The 13,850-nt window shown below is 38.8% G+C and overlaps 1 protein-coding gene across 1 annotated transcript in view; it reads right to left on the reverse strand.

Moving 5' to 3' along the window:
• Positions 1 to 8,428: 8,428 nt before the first annotated feature.
• Positions 8,429 to 13,850, reverse strand: part of ANXA3 (annexin A3) — a 61,900-nt gene continuing 56,478 nt past the window's right edge. The window contains exon 13 of the mRNA XM_001492000.6: positions 8,429 to 8,999. Coding sequence (XP_001492050.2) covers positions 8,940 to 8,999 — 60 coding nt within the window. The 3' untranslated portion in view covers positions 8,429 to 8,939. The remainder of the gene's footprint in view (positions 9,000 to 13,850) is intronic.

Raw genomic sequence — 13,850 nt, forward strand, 5'->3', positions numbered from 1 at the left:
TTAATGGCCCACTTATCCCTTGCACTGTCTGCTGCATGATTTTCCAATATAATGAAATAATACATAACCTAGGCAGTTCTTGGGAGCTTGTTCTCATCTCTGTACCAACCTTTATGCCTTCAAAATCCTGACAATTAATTCCTTTAATACCTAGCTCATGGGGCCGGTCCCGTGGCCGAGTGGTTAAGTTTGTGCGCTCCGCTGCAGTGGCCCAGTGTTTCACTGGTTCAGATCCTGGGGGCAGACATGGCACCACTCACTGAGCCATGCAGAGGCAGCATCCCACATGCCACGACTAGAAGGACCAGAACTAAGAATATACAACTATGTACTGGGGGGCTTTGGGGAGAAAAAGGAAAAAAAAAATCTTTAATACCCAGCTCAAAGTTTCCATTCCCAGTGAATTCTTCCCTGACATCTTATCAAGCCTTCGTTTGAGCTCTAGGCAACTTTTAATAACCAAACTTTCTTATACTTCATATAAAAATGTTTTTAAGTTATTAAACCAATAAATTGTTAAAAACTTACAAAACACAACTTAGAAAAAAGAAGAAAATGAGTCATCTATAATCCTACCACTCAGAGATAAACAGTTACCATTGTCATGTATGGTCTTCCACTCTTTCTGGTTTTTTTTTTTTACTATTTCCTCAACATGCTTTTTTTTCTATTTAGCAAAATATCATGAGCATCTTTTTTTGTATGTCTATCTATCTATATCTATAAATTTTAATGGTGAGTAGTAAGTAGTCCATAGTATTTTTAATAGCATTGTTACATAGCATATCACACTTTAGTACAGTTAATAAAAATTGGTAGCACTTACATAGCGCTTCCTGTATGCTGGGCTATTCTAAGCACTTACTTGCATTGATTCATTTAATTTGTGTAATCCTAGGTGGTTGGTTTAATTATTACTATATTAATTATACTAGATTGGCTTCAGACTAATAAGCACTGTCCTATATGATTTTAACAAAAGTCATGAATTATCCCTCTAATAATCAGCAGTTTTTTCAAATATTTGTTAGCTCTAGAAAGCAGGGAACAACAGTGTGAGAATCTTGTCTGAAGTCAAACAGCTGTGAAGTGGGGTAACCAGGTCTGCCTGACCCCTAAACCCATCCACCACTGCCACCACTACCACTACCTCCACCACCACCATCACCACCACCACCGTCACCACCACCACCACCACCACCACCACCATCACCACCACCACCGTCACCACCACCACCATCACCACCACCACCGTCACCACCACCACCACCGTCACCACCACCACCACCACCACTACCACCATCACCACCACCATGCTGCCTTTGTTGATTAGCCAGGTATCTATCTTTACTCCTCCTTCCTTATTGTCCAGATTATCAACTCCTTGAAGTCAGGAAATGTAGAGGGCTATTCATCTTTATTACCCCAGCCACTAGCATAGTTCCTGGACCATGGTTACCATGCAATAAATGTTTGAAGGAGCAACCAAGGAAGATACTTTGCATGAAGACATCAGTTAGGACCTGTTTAAATAGAATTTTCAGTGCATGATCTGGGTTTTTCTTTGCAGAGCTTGCTCTCTAACATAAAACAAAACAAGAAGTTTAAATTTTATGCATTAGTAATCTCTAAACCCCATGTGAGGAGCATGGCCAGGAGCACCAATATAGGCCAGTTATGCCCTGGCTTGCGCATTTCTCTAAAGGGAGGTGTGAACTTGGCTCATTCTCACCCACTTCCCACCAGGGACCTTTGTTCCACCCACCTTCTGCCCCACTGTGGCATGCTCCTTTGTGTAGGAGCTGATTTGATCTCAATGTCCTTTTTCAAAGTTCTCTTTTGCCTGGTGGTTGATATCGTATCAACTGTTACTGCAGGGCGAGCTCAGAGCTCTGCAAGTCGCCCTGGGCCATTATTTATTGCCAACCCAGTTCCACAAAACTCGTGTGGAAAGAGGACTCATGTAGGTTTTGACGGCCCGTTTTCTCTAACGCGTGGTTCTATTTTAAAACACATACGGCTGAACGGGCTGTTTCGGTGTCCCGGGTTTGGGGGTCTGGGATTTCTTTTTACAGTTCACTGCAGCAGCCATTCAATGCTACTCCTACTCTGTAACTCTCCTTCTCACTTGAAATTCTCCTCTCTCCCACTTTTGACTTTGTAAAATCCACTGAAACAGGCAAGCTCTGGTCTCAGAGCAGGGCTGACCCTCTGGTAGATGAAAATGGCAGAGAGCTGAGTTTGTTGAAAATGGAAGAAATACAGCATTAGTAAAATGGCATAAGCACAAAGCGACTAATACTTGCTTCACTTGCATAGTCCCATGGGAGACACAGAGAGTGGGTGGGAAAGATCTGAGTTTGTCAGTTTGCTGGGGTTGAAAGAAATCTGGGGTACTTTCCGTGGTTCATAAAATACAAGGTTTCATAGACAGGAAATGGCCAAGAGGTCTGCTTTATCTTCTTTCCTAATTACAAACTAGAAGAGTTTGCTTTAAAACCAAAAATCCCCCAAGTGATTCAAGCATAAGCATTTGTAAGTCTTCCACAGCAGGTCAGAGAACAACAGCTAATGTTTATTGAGCACTTAAAGGATGCAGGTCCTGTGCAAGTGCTTTACCTAAACCGACTTACTGAAACCTCACGCCTATCTGAATGTGAAGGATAAATGCTATTGCCCTCTGGCTTCACAGAAAAGGAAACTAATGCACAGACAGGTTAAGTGAGTTGCTCACTCACATGTCACACAGTTATCAACTGGTGGGCAGGAAATAAGCCTGGGGAACCTGTCTTCAGATCCTGCACCCCTACCCACTGAAGTGCATACATTTGACTCCCATTGTTGGAGGAAAGGTTTGACAAGATAACACTGATTTCAGTGAGCATTTTCCTTGAAGACTTTCAAGGCCAGTTTTAGAGTTTCTATCACTGTGTAGGACTAATAAGTATCATTTATTTATTCTACTACTGCTTACTGAACTCCTACTGTTTGCTATTTGCTGGGCAAGACTATGCCAATGCAATTACTAGTAACTACTTCTGATTGAATTAAACTCTTCACATGCTTTCTTTCATTTGATCCTCACAACAACTCTGTAAGGTAGGTGCTGCTGTTATCAAGTAAAGAATTGAATTATAAGGATTGTCAAATCCTTCCTGCCAGAAATGCTGCTATAATAGGTTGTGGAGCCAGGATTTGGACCCAATTTGATCTGACCCTAAAACCAATGCTTTAAAGACAAAGTAAAATTGTAGAAATTGGAGGTTATCAATATGACACAAAATTAGGGAAATGGAAAAAGGAGAGGATACAGAGAAGAACAGTCTGAATTATACTATTTAAACACTTCCTTCAATCTGCCCTTACCAGTAGGCTCTCCAGCTCCTCCTACTCAGTATCTTCATTTGTCATTTTCGCAGCTTCTAATGAACAGACCAAACATCCTATCACTCTAGAACGAGGTGTACAAATCTCCTGCCTTCTGCAGTTCCCCAATCAGAGTCCAGGACTCTTTCCAGCTGGCTAATTTTCTCCTCCGTCACAGTCTTCAGGGACTAAATTTAGTGCTTAATGAGATGACTTGAATGTACCCACTTAGGCGGGTGATCCACGGAGGAGTTAATACACATTTCACACAAATGCAGATGGTCCTGGGAATCGGGAGAAACCAGGGGATTAAATTAAATGACCCATATGTTCCATTAAGAAGGATTTTACAGCAACAATAAGATGCCTGGGCCATAACAAACCTTCTATAGATAATCTAATGAAGATGTTTCTGAACAGCTCATATTTGGCCCAGTTATTCTGAAGCAATTAAAGCAGGTTTTGTCTTCGGGACACAGAGCCATGGGGTCCACTTTGAACTCAATCTGCCACCTTGTGGAAATTGGAGGCAATAAAAAAACATGGCCCTTGGACCATACACTGTAATAACAACATGAGGTAGGCGAACATTTATTGAGGGCTTATTATATGCTATGCACTATGCTGAACACCTTTTCAATGTTTTCTCATTTAATTATCAAAATAGCTTTATGAGATAGAAACTATTATTGTCCCCATTTTAAAGGTGAGGAACACGTGACTTAGCAAGGTAAAGTAACTTGCCTAGTCACAGATCTGGACAGCATGACCCCAGGGCCCATGCTCTTAACCACTGCACTGCCCCGTGTCATGTACTGCCCCTCTCATTCTGGTATGGCATTGAGATGAGTGCTGTAGTTCTTTGGAAGAATCACTAACCACCACACTCCATCCTGAGCTAGCCGTGCTCCACCAGAATCATCAGAAATACACTTTCAGCAGCTCCTAGCTGGTCCAGCATATAGGAGGCAAGAAGGATAAGAGCAGAACGGTTGGAGGGGGGAGATTTCCTTGGAGTGTTTTTATTATCCCCATGTTCCTTTCTCTTTACAGGGTCCTCTCAAGTGATCACCACTCCCTTTGCGTTCTCACCTTCCTTATACTCATTCATGCACAGATACCAAGTGACTTGGATCCCAAACTTTGGTTTCCCCACCGTGTATCCTTGGGCTAGTAACCTAACTTCTCTGAACCTCATTTTCTTCATCTGTACAATGGGTATAATATTGATACATATAACCACGATTTGTTCCACAAAGTGCTTAAGACAGTTAAATGGTATAACATCTCTGAGAGCAAAAGAGACATAAAATATCTAGCATAGTACTTGGCACATAGTAAGTCCTCCGTTCATACACACATCAATTCTATAACTCTAAATCACATTTGAATGACATTCTGTAGTTTTCTAATCATTATTTCCTGGGCTTCTTGCAACAACCTGGTACAACTTGCAGGAAAGATGTATGACCCTGCTGTACAAATCATTATCATTAAAATTTATTGTGTATCGACTATGAATTTATGTACCGTGTACACAAGTCATACACAATTTGTGGACTTGTGTACTGTGAATTTGTGTATTGTGTACCTACTGTGAATTTACTGGTACCTAACCAGAGAACTGGGTTAGGAATTTAGAAACATAGAACATATTCATTGACATTTACAATGGTTTAGAGGATGCCCCTTTCTATAAGATTACCCAGTGAATCCCTGGGAAAGCAAGAGAAAAGCCCAGGTTCTTCCTAGTTTTGCGTTTTTGCCATTACACTCTGCCCCTTACTGATTGGAGATGACGGCTACTGCTGTGGCCACAGTGGGCACCATAACTTCAAAGAAGCTCAAGGGAGAGGGAGCCAGATAAAACTATGCTTCCCCTGCTTCCTTCAATTTGGTTGTCTCCTAGAACTTGTATTTATGATTTACACAATGGAATGATATATAGCAGCCAATAAAAATAAAATACCTAATATGCAATGATCTGGATATCAGTTAGCAAAATAATACTAAGTGAAAAAATAAATTCCAGAGATTACATACAGCATAAGACTCATTTAAATAAAGGAAAAAAATTAAATGAAAAACGCTATAAAAAGAAAGTAGGGACCGGCTCTGTGGCATAGTGGTTAAGTTTGGCATGCTCCACTTTGGTGGCCCAGTTTCACAGGTTTGGATCCCAGGTGCAGACCTACACCACTGTCAGTCATACTGTGTCAGCGATCCACATATAACGTGGACGAAGACTGGCACGGATGTTAGCTCAGGGCTAATCTTCCTCAGGAGAAAAAAAAAGGAAAGAAAGCAAAGGGACAATGAATGTGGAATCTGGGATGGTGGTCACACTGGGTGGGGCGAGGCAGGGAGGACGGGAGGGGAAGACCACATGGTTGTGGTAGATTATCGTCAAAGTCTTAGTATTTATGTTGGAAGGTGGTTTCAAAAGCACTCATTAGGTTATAGAAATAAGGAAAGAAAGAGAAGAATGAATGAGAGGAAGAACAATGGAAAGAAAAAAAGAGAAGGGAGGAAGGAAGGAAGGAAAGACAAAAAAATTGTGTGGGAGAGCTCTAGTGGAAGAAATTATTGTTCCAGGAGAAAAGAGAACATAATGTCAAAATCCAAGGAGGATAGAGACTCCTTCTCCATGACTTTGAAGCAGGTGGCCAAGGTTAATATCTCGTAACGCCATCTCAGGAGTTTAGTTTGATGTTAAGTAAAGGAGAATCTATATGCATTTGAACTGTTTGCTTCTCCACAAGTCCCAGTGACCCGGCCAGCTCACAAAATATTTCTCTCCATGGTGATGGGTAGTTTGGAAAAAGGACTCTCTATGTGGGTAAAATTTCTGAACTTTTCTCCAAGGCTGCCCACAGTGCAATGATACTAGTTTCTTTTCCCAGAAGCTGATATACTTACAAATGGTTAAATAGCCACCCCAAATTCACTTAGACAGCTCAAATGCACAGAGGAAAAAGAACTTCATTCATTCAACAAAGATTTATTAAGTGCCTCTTATGTGCCAAGCATGTTCCAAGCACTAGGGTACAAGCGATGAATGCAACAAAAATCCCTGCATTCAAAGGCTTACATCGGCCCTGGGATGGGATAAATTCTAAGGCAAAATAGTGATTAAGAGCCTGAACACTGGACTTGGGCTGCTTGGGTTCAAATGCTGGCTATTCTGGTGGGCAAGTTACTTAATTTCTCTAAGCTTCCATTTCTGTCTCTGTGAGTTAGTACCTACATTGTAAAGCTCCTTTAGGATTAGTGAATTAACATACACTACACTGTTTAACATAGTGCCTGGTACACAGTAAACACTCAATGAGTATTAGCAATGATTTACTGCTTGTGATACACTCATTCACTGGATCACTAAAGCCAAAATCGTGGGGGCATACTTGACACATGACTATGTTGATTACCGTGTTCTATAATTTTATCTCCTAAACCTTGCCATTCTATTAGTTCAGGCTGGCATTTTAGTATTGATTATAGAACTAACTTGCCAAGTGGGCTCCCAGTCTCTAGCTTTCCTCTCATACATTCTTCCTCCTTGATCAAAAATTTGACCACATCGCTCCCCTGATTGAAATCCTCCTGGGGGCCGGCCCCGTGGCCGAGTGGTTAAGTTCTCATGCTCTGCTCCGGCAGCCCAGGGTTTGACTGATTCGGATCCTGGGCGCAGACACGGTACTGCTCATCAAGCCATGCTGAGGTGGCGTCCCACATGCCACAACTAGAAGAACCCACAACTAAAATATACAACTATGTATTGGGGGGCTTTGGGGAGAAAAAGCAGAAAAGAAAAGAAAAGAAATCCTCCTGGAATGCTCCTTCTAGGACTTTCCTTTGCTTGTGAACTCTTTAGCTTGGTATATGAGACTTCATAAGCTGGCCTCCACCTATCCCTGGTCACCTCTCTTTGTACCTTAAGCCTTCACCACGCTAAACTTTGGGTAGAGCTGTGTGTACACCATGCTACTTCATAACTCTGGGACTTTGCAAGCGTTCTTACCTGTCTGGAGAACCTTTCTTCTTCTATTTTAGTGGTGAAGTTTGTGACCTTCAGTAGGCTGAATTCCCGATCTTGCCTCCATACCATTTCTGTCTCATACAATGTCATTTCCCTGAATGCATGTAGTACATACTGTGTAGTGTTTATCTGTCATGTGTCTCTCTCCCTGAGCAGATTTTGAGCTCCCTGGCAAAAGGAAATGAGTCTTAGTCCCCTTGGTGTATACAACATTTACTTAGCACAGGGCTTGGTAAACTGAAGTCTGTTCACAAATAGCTACAATGCTGCCATGACCATTTTGGTGTTCCTTGGTAACAATAATGATAACATGGTAACTGAACACTTACTATGTCCAGGCACAGGGCTAAGTGCTTCACAGGCATTATCTTACTTAATCTTTAAAAACAACCTATCAGAAAGACAGGTGCTGTAATTATCACCATTCTACAGATGAGAAACTTTGGTTTAGCAGGATTTATTAGTTGCCCGGGTCACAGAACTAGTAAATGGTAGGACACGAAGTCAAAACCAGGTGTGTTGGACTCTAAATCCTCGAGTTTTATCCCCGTAAGCATTTAGGAAACCCCAGAACAAGAAATAACTTCTCTATCTTTCTGAAAGTTCTGAGAAGTGTTCACTAGAACAATGTATTGATTAAAAGCTCTGGGTTCATACATCACTACTGCAGTACGATCATTTCTATTCTAGTCCAGACTAATAACTCCAACTGGAATTTTTCACCTTATATATTTCATATTAGTCGAGATATTTCTTATTAGGTACCTTTCAAAGATAACATGAAGGATTTTTTTAAATGCATAGTTTTACAAATTTATTTTAGAGGAAGAGGAAACCTTAGAGACTTGATTCTGAATACCCATTCTGGGAAAGTAATATTTAGCATTAAATAACCACAATTCACGCTTGCCATATAGACGGGAAGTGGTTAGGTTAATAGTTCAGCAGATGTTTTCTGAGGGCTAAAATAACTCACTGTGCATTGCCACCCCTATAGCTTGATCACAACTAGAAAGGGCAGGCCAGGATTACATATGTCTTTATTTTTATTCCTTTCTTAAAGATGAATGTGCTTAACAAGGTAATAGATAAATTGAAGCAGCTAAAGCTTTTATAACAAAAATGTGTTTAAAAATATCATTAGTTGTTGGCACCAAGTATCAAACAACGTTGGTAGACACTAAAAACAGATAAATTACCTTTAACAAAGACAACAACTTATATTACCCTGCTTTTATATTTAATGTTTTAGAAAGATATAAAGATTCTCACTTCCTAAGCAGAAATATAATTCGGATAGGATTAGCAGATCCTTAATGCCATTTTAAAATTTCATTTATAAATGATTACATTATGAATTAGATGCTGTAAATCACTTTGTTTCTGTTGTTGTTATGGAACAATGAAAATTTCAGTTAGGAAAACAGGTTGCTGTTTACACTTGCTCGTACTTTTAAATATTGTAAGTTGTAAGCAGAGCTGTTGGAAAAGGCCACCATGGCAGAAGTCGATCTTTGGAGATTATGTTCTTGACTCAGTCATCTCCTCCACAGATCTTTAAGAGTGTGATTTCATAGTTTCCAGAAGTATCCGACTGCAAAGAAGAGGACAGACGGAGAATAGGATAAGTAATGAGGGAACCATAAATGAATCAAATCCCACAGCACTAGGGGATTTACTGGGATGTGAGACTCATGACCTGTACCATTTAGTAAAATGCACTTATACTTCCATCATTCATTCCACATCTGAGTGTAATTATGTTCCAGCCTAGCATCTTCTTTACAATATATAATGTTTGAATTCTTCATGATATATTGCAATTAAATTTCAACTTGGGTAAAAAAAATAAGATTGCATCATTTATATAATATTACATAATATTAATTTTCTAACAAAACTTTTAAAAATTGTGACATGTGAAACAAAATGGAGTCACTTACGTCTAAGGGCTTTAAAATGGAGCTGGGAAGGCATTAAGGAAATGGGTCTTATGTATGTCCTCATCGGGCAGAACACGAACTTTCGAACTGAGTCAAGACACATTCTGCGAATGCTGCAACTAGTCATAGTGATGGGACTTTTGCCTCCCTCTAGCTAGCCTTAGCAATGAATTAGGTTTAGCCAAGACTAGCTTTCTGCTGCCAATCCCAATTAACATTCTTTGTAATGCAAACCTCCCTTCTTGTCTTTAAAAGCCCCGACTTCTTTTACTTCCCAGTGGGACACTATTTGGGTTTCTACCTGAATCTGTGCTCCCTCAACAGCAATTCTGTGATCCCAAGATAAAAGCCTCTCTGCCTCTCATTTTGGCTCTTTATTATTAGGTTAACATGCATGGTGTCAGAAGTGGGATCTACAGTGATCTTACCATCATGGACCAGCACCTTCTGGAACCAGGTATGTTACCTACACAAGCTGCCTTGGGTTCACCGTTTTGATGGATCGCTGACTCTACTCATCATGCATCCTCTCAGGTTCTGACTTCCCACCATTTGGTCAAGGTCAATGCCTTTGTTTGGGGGTTGGGGGGCACTGCCCAGGAGATGACTGTCTCAGTGCCGACTTGGTGACCATTGCGATAGGAAAAGATTCCCTCAGCAGGAGTTTTTCTTGGGTCAGTGAATACTCTAAATTGAGGGATTTCCCTATTGTCATTCTTGTTTGCATGCTTTTCTTTAACATGGAACTTTTATTTTTTAAAGTTTTGGAAGAGGTTTCTCCCTTGAGAACTACAGCTGTTTTATGTTTAAGAACTATGGCCCCTTCTCTTGTAAATTTTTATCTCAAAGGACCAAAATTACTAAGGATGATTTAAAATTACAATCACCAATAGAAGGAATGTTCTAATTTGACAAGACCATTTAAAAATGCACTTAAAAGCAAACACTTCAAAATTCTAAAATAGCTTCATTGAAAGTTTTGTTGCAAAAAGCTAATGAAAAATTAAAGCTATAAGATGTACCTAAAAGACTACACAACTATAAACAAAAGTCCACCAAGTTAATGGCCTTAGAGACACCTGTTCTGTATCTGTTCTTGCAAGAGGGCTCCTTCACGGGTCTTTCTCAGAGTTGATGAGACTCTGAGGGTTTTCCTAGTAAACTGCTACGTTATTCCCTGAAACAGCCTAGGAGAAACTAAAATTAGAATTAATGATATTGCTTAATACTGCCAGAAATATTTACACTTGTCCTGACTGAAAACTGACAAGGTATTTACAAGGATTTTTAGTAGCTCTATGGTCAAAAATTGGCCAGATTAAAAGCTGATATTCAGAGCCTGATAGGAATTTTTACAGGCCTTTTTCCCTAAATTAAAATAAAACCTTGTACCCAGAGAGAGAAAAGCAAATTTAGGATAATGCAATTAGATGGGTAAATCAATCTCTGATGTCCTTTAGGTTACAACTCAAAATTCCTGAGGAGTTGAGAGCAAATGTCCTTATCTTACAAATCTTTGCAAAACTGAAAATGCAACTCGTTCAGGCAGTTCAGATCCCCCCACTCCCTTTCACCAATCCTAAAACCTCCCCTATTTGTCTTAAAAGGCTTGTAACCTCCCTGAGAACTCTTATTTAGACTGTCCCGAATTCCTAAGACTGAAGGAAAATTTTAAATTGCAATTACCCTGAAACTTCTAGGAAAAAAACTTGCATTTTTTTCTTTTTGTCTTTTGAAGTTGTAAATTTCACCATGTTAGAACGTAAACACCCCAGGAGATAAACCTGGTTAGCTCAATCAGTAAATCCCTCCGGGGAAAAGAAACGGAAAAATGTTTTATTTTAAATGCAGGCTGCTTTCACCTAAAATCAAATTGATAGCCTTCTTGTCTAAAGCAAATATAAATCTTAAAAGTCTTCTCCACAAATATTAACAACAAGAACAAAAACCTTTTAAGCATGTAATCTTAACTTGTTCCATCTGTCAGAGACACAATTATTTATAAATTAGTGAGATTTGTATTATACCTGATTCATGGCTAAAATTTTTAAAATAAAAGCTATAAGATCTCTGTGTCTGTCTATATATATGTATATATGTTATATATGTGTGATATTTTTCTACCTCTGGAATGTATTATCAAAATTTGTTAGTAAAGGGCTCTATTTAATTTGAAGTAAATGCTTATATAAATTATATCTAAGTATCACAGAAACTAACTCAAATGTTTTCCAAGTTAACATGAATTAAATAACCTTTGGTAAATAAAAGCTTGTTTAAGTTTGTTGGTTTAATTAAAATAGGCATGTCTTCAGAGTCATCAACAGTGGATATAATGCAAACATGCAACTTTTATTATATCTTGGTTATTAATCAAATAAACTCATGTTATCTCTGTTAAAAAATTTGTCAGCAAAAAAATAAGATGATAGCTAATTGCTTTAATGTTTCAAAAAATCTAATTGAATAATCTAAGTATGATTGTTAACAAATGAATTACACAGATGTTAATGCAGTAAGAACTTTTAGATGCAATAATTATGTTTTATGGTATGTGTACTTAAAAATAACTGCAAAACCTTTTGGTAACTTGAAATTTTAGAGTTTTACTGAGTTAAATCAAATGGTGAGGGGGCTGGCCCCATGGCCAAGTGGTTGAGTTTGCGTGCTCCCCTTTGGCAGCCCAGGGTTTTGCCAGTTTGGATCCTGGGCATGGACATGGCACCGCTCATCAAGCCATGCTGAGGTGGCACCCCACAAGCCACAACAAGAAGGACCCACAACTAAAAATATGCAACTATGTACTGGGGGGCTTTGGGGAGAAAAAGGAAAAATAAAATCTTGAAAAAAATTAAATGGGGAGAAATTCCTTGACTATCTAGATCATTTCCAGATAAGACAAAATAGTAAGATATTAATTACTAAACATAGGTTTATCTATTTTTGGCTTCTTATTACAGAAAAAGGAAAAGGCGTTTGGGTCTATTAATGAACATGTCTTGTGGCACATTAAAAAATGTATGCTATGAGAAAATACATGTTTTCATTAAAAGAAGGTATAAGGAATAGAGATTTTCTTGTTCAGAAAGTAAACCTGTCCTAAAGTAAAATTGGTTGTCGGAAAGAAGAAAGAACAAATTCTGAAAGTAAAAAAGAAAGTTATAGAAGGCTTGTGGAAGAGGAACTCTTGAGAAAAGAGTTCTGTGCATGGTCGAGTTGGCTAAGATTGGAATGAATTTAATCAAGCAAATTAGTTTTAGTATCAGAAGTGAGCTGGTGCAAATGAGAATTTAATTTTCTCTCTGTTATAAAGACAAGGTTTCTTAGGCTTTTAGTCTGCTCTTGATAAAGAGATTACAAAAGGTTGTTCTTTATTTTTGAGTAATTTGCCTAAAAGGCAGGGACTTTATGTTTTATCAGAATAATTTCCTGTGCTTTAGGTTAAAAGGTGAATCTTTTCTACTAAAAAGAGATAGGTTTTGCAGCTATGTAACCTTCTATATTTGTCTTTGAAATCTTTTTGGCACTTTGGTTAAATAGATAATTGAATATTAAGTTTCATAATGATCAGTGATCCTATTTAGGCAAATATTTTAAACCCTCCTTTGATATTTTTGACAAACTTCCCCAAATCAGATTCTAAATGAATTGTTTTTGGTTTTGGTTTTTTGACCTCCAGCTAACTTTGGGATTTTTCAGAGGATCTCTGAAACATCTCAAAAAATTTATTCTTTCTCCTTATAGAAAGAGGGATATTAAACTAATTAGGCTTATCTGATATGTTAACTCACATGGAAAGCAATGTCAAATAAGAAATAACATTAAGCCTTCTTTATGTTATGTCTTTATATGCTATAAGAGTTCCAGAAATTCTGTGAAATTCCTGGAAATCTAATTATGTCCTGGTATAAAATGTTATCTGTTATCAAAATTGAGGCTCACACTAAAGGGACTGAACCTAATATCAGAAGGACGCCTGAGCTGATTTTCATGTAAAAGCAGCAACAGCAGAATTTACAAAGATTGGCATACGTGAATAAAGTCCATTCTGCCTCTGCAAAGAATAGCCCCTCATTGCCAGACTTTTGCTATCCTGATGTCCTTGTAACATGGCAACAGTCTGCTCCTGAATCAGAAAAATTAAGATGGGCAAACAGCTGTAAATTAAACAGTTGAGGCTCTGGGTAACCTAAGATGGCCACTTGGCTCTTCCTGGCTCCCTGGCAAACCCCATTTTTCATTTTTTTACATTCCTTCACCACCATAGTGCATTAAGAGAAGCTATTTCCATCCTCAGAGGCCTCACAGCTCCTCCCTCTGTGTCTTTCGAGCACCTGCAGCAAGATTTCACTCAACTGTTACTTAGTATGCTTTATTAATACATTCTTGTTATTATATATATGTTCTCTGATTGGGTTAAACAGTTCCCTTGCCACAATGCTGATGCCCTCACAGTGGCAAAGAAACTGCTAGAAAATGTGTTTCCCACTTGGAGAATACCT

The sequence above is a fragment of the Equus caballus genome, chromosome 3 (genome assembly GCF_041296265.1).
Source record: "Equus caballus isolate H_3958 breed thoroughbred chromosome 3, TB-T2T, whole genome shotgun sequence".
Taxonomy (NCBI): Eukaryota; Metazoa; Chordata; class Mammalia; order Perissodactyla; family Equidae; genus Equus; species Equus caballus.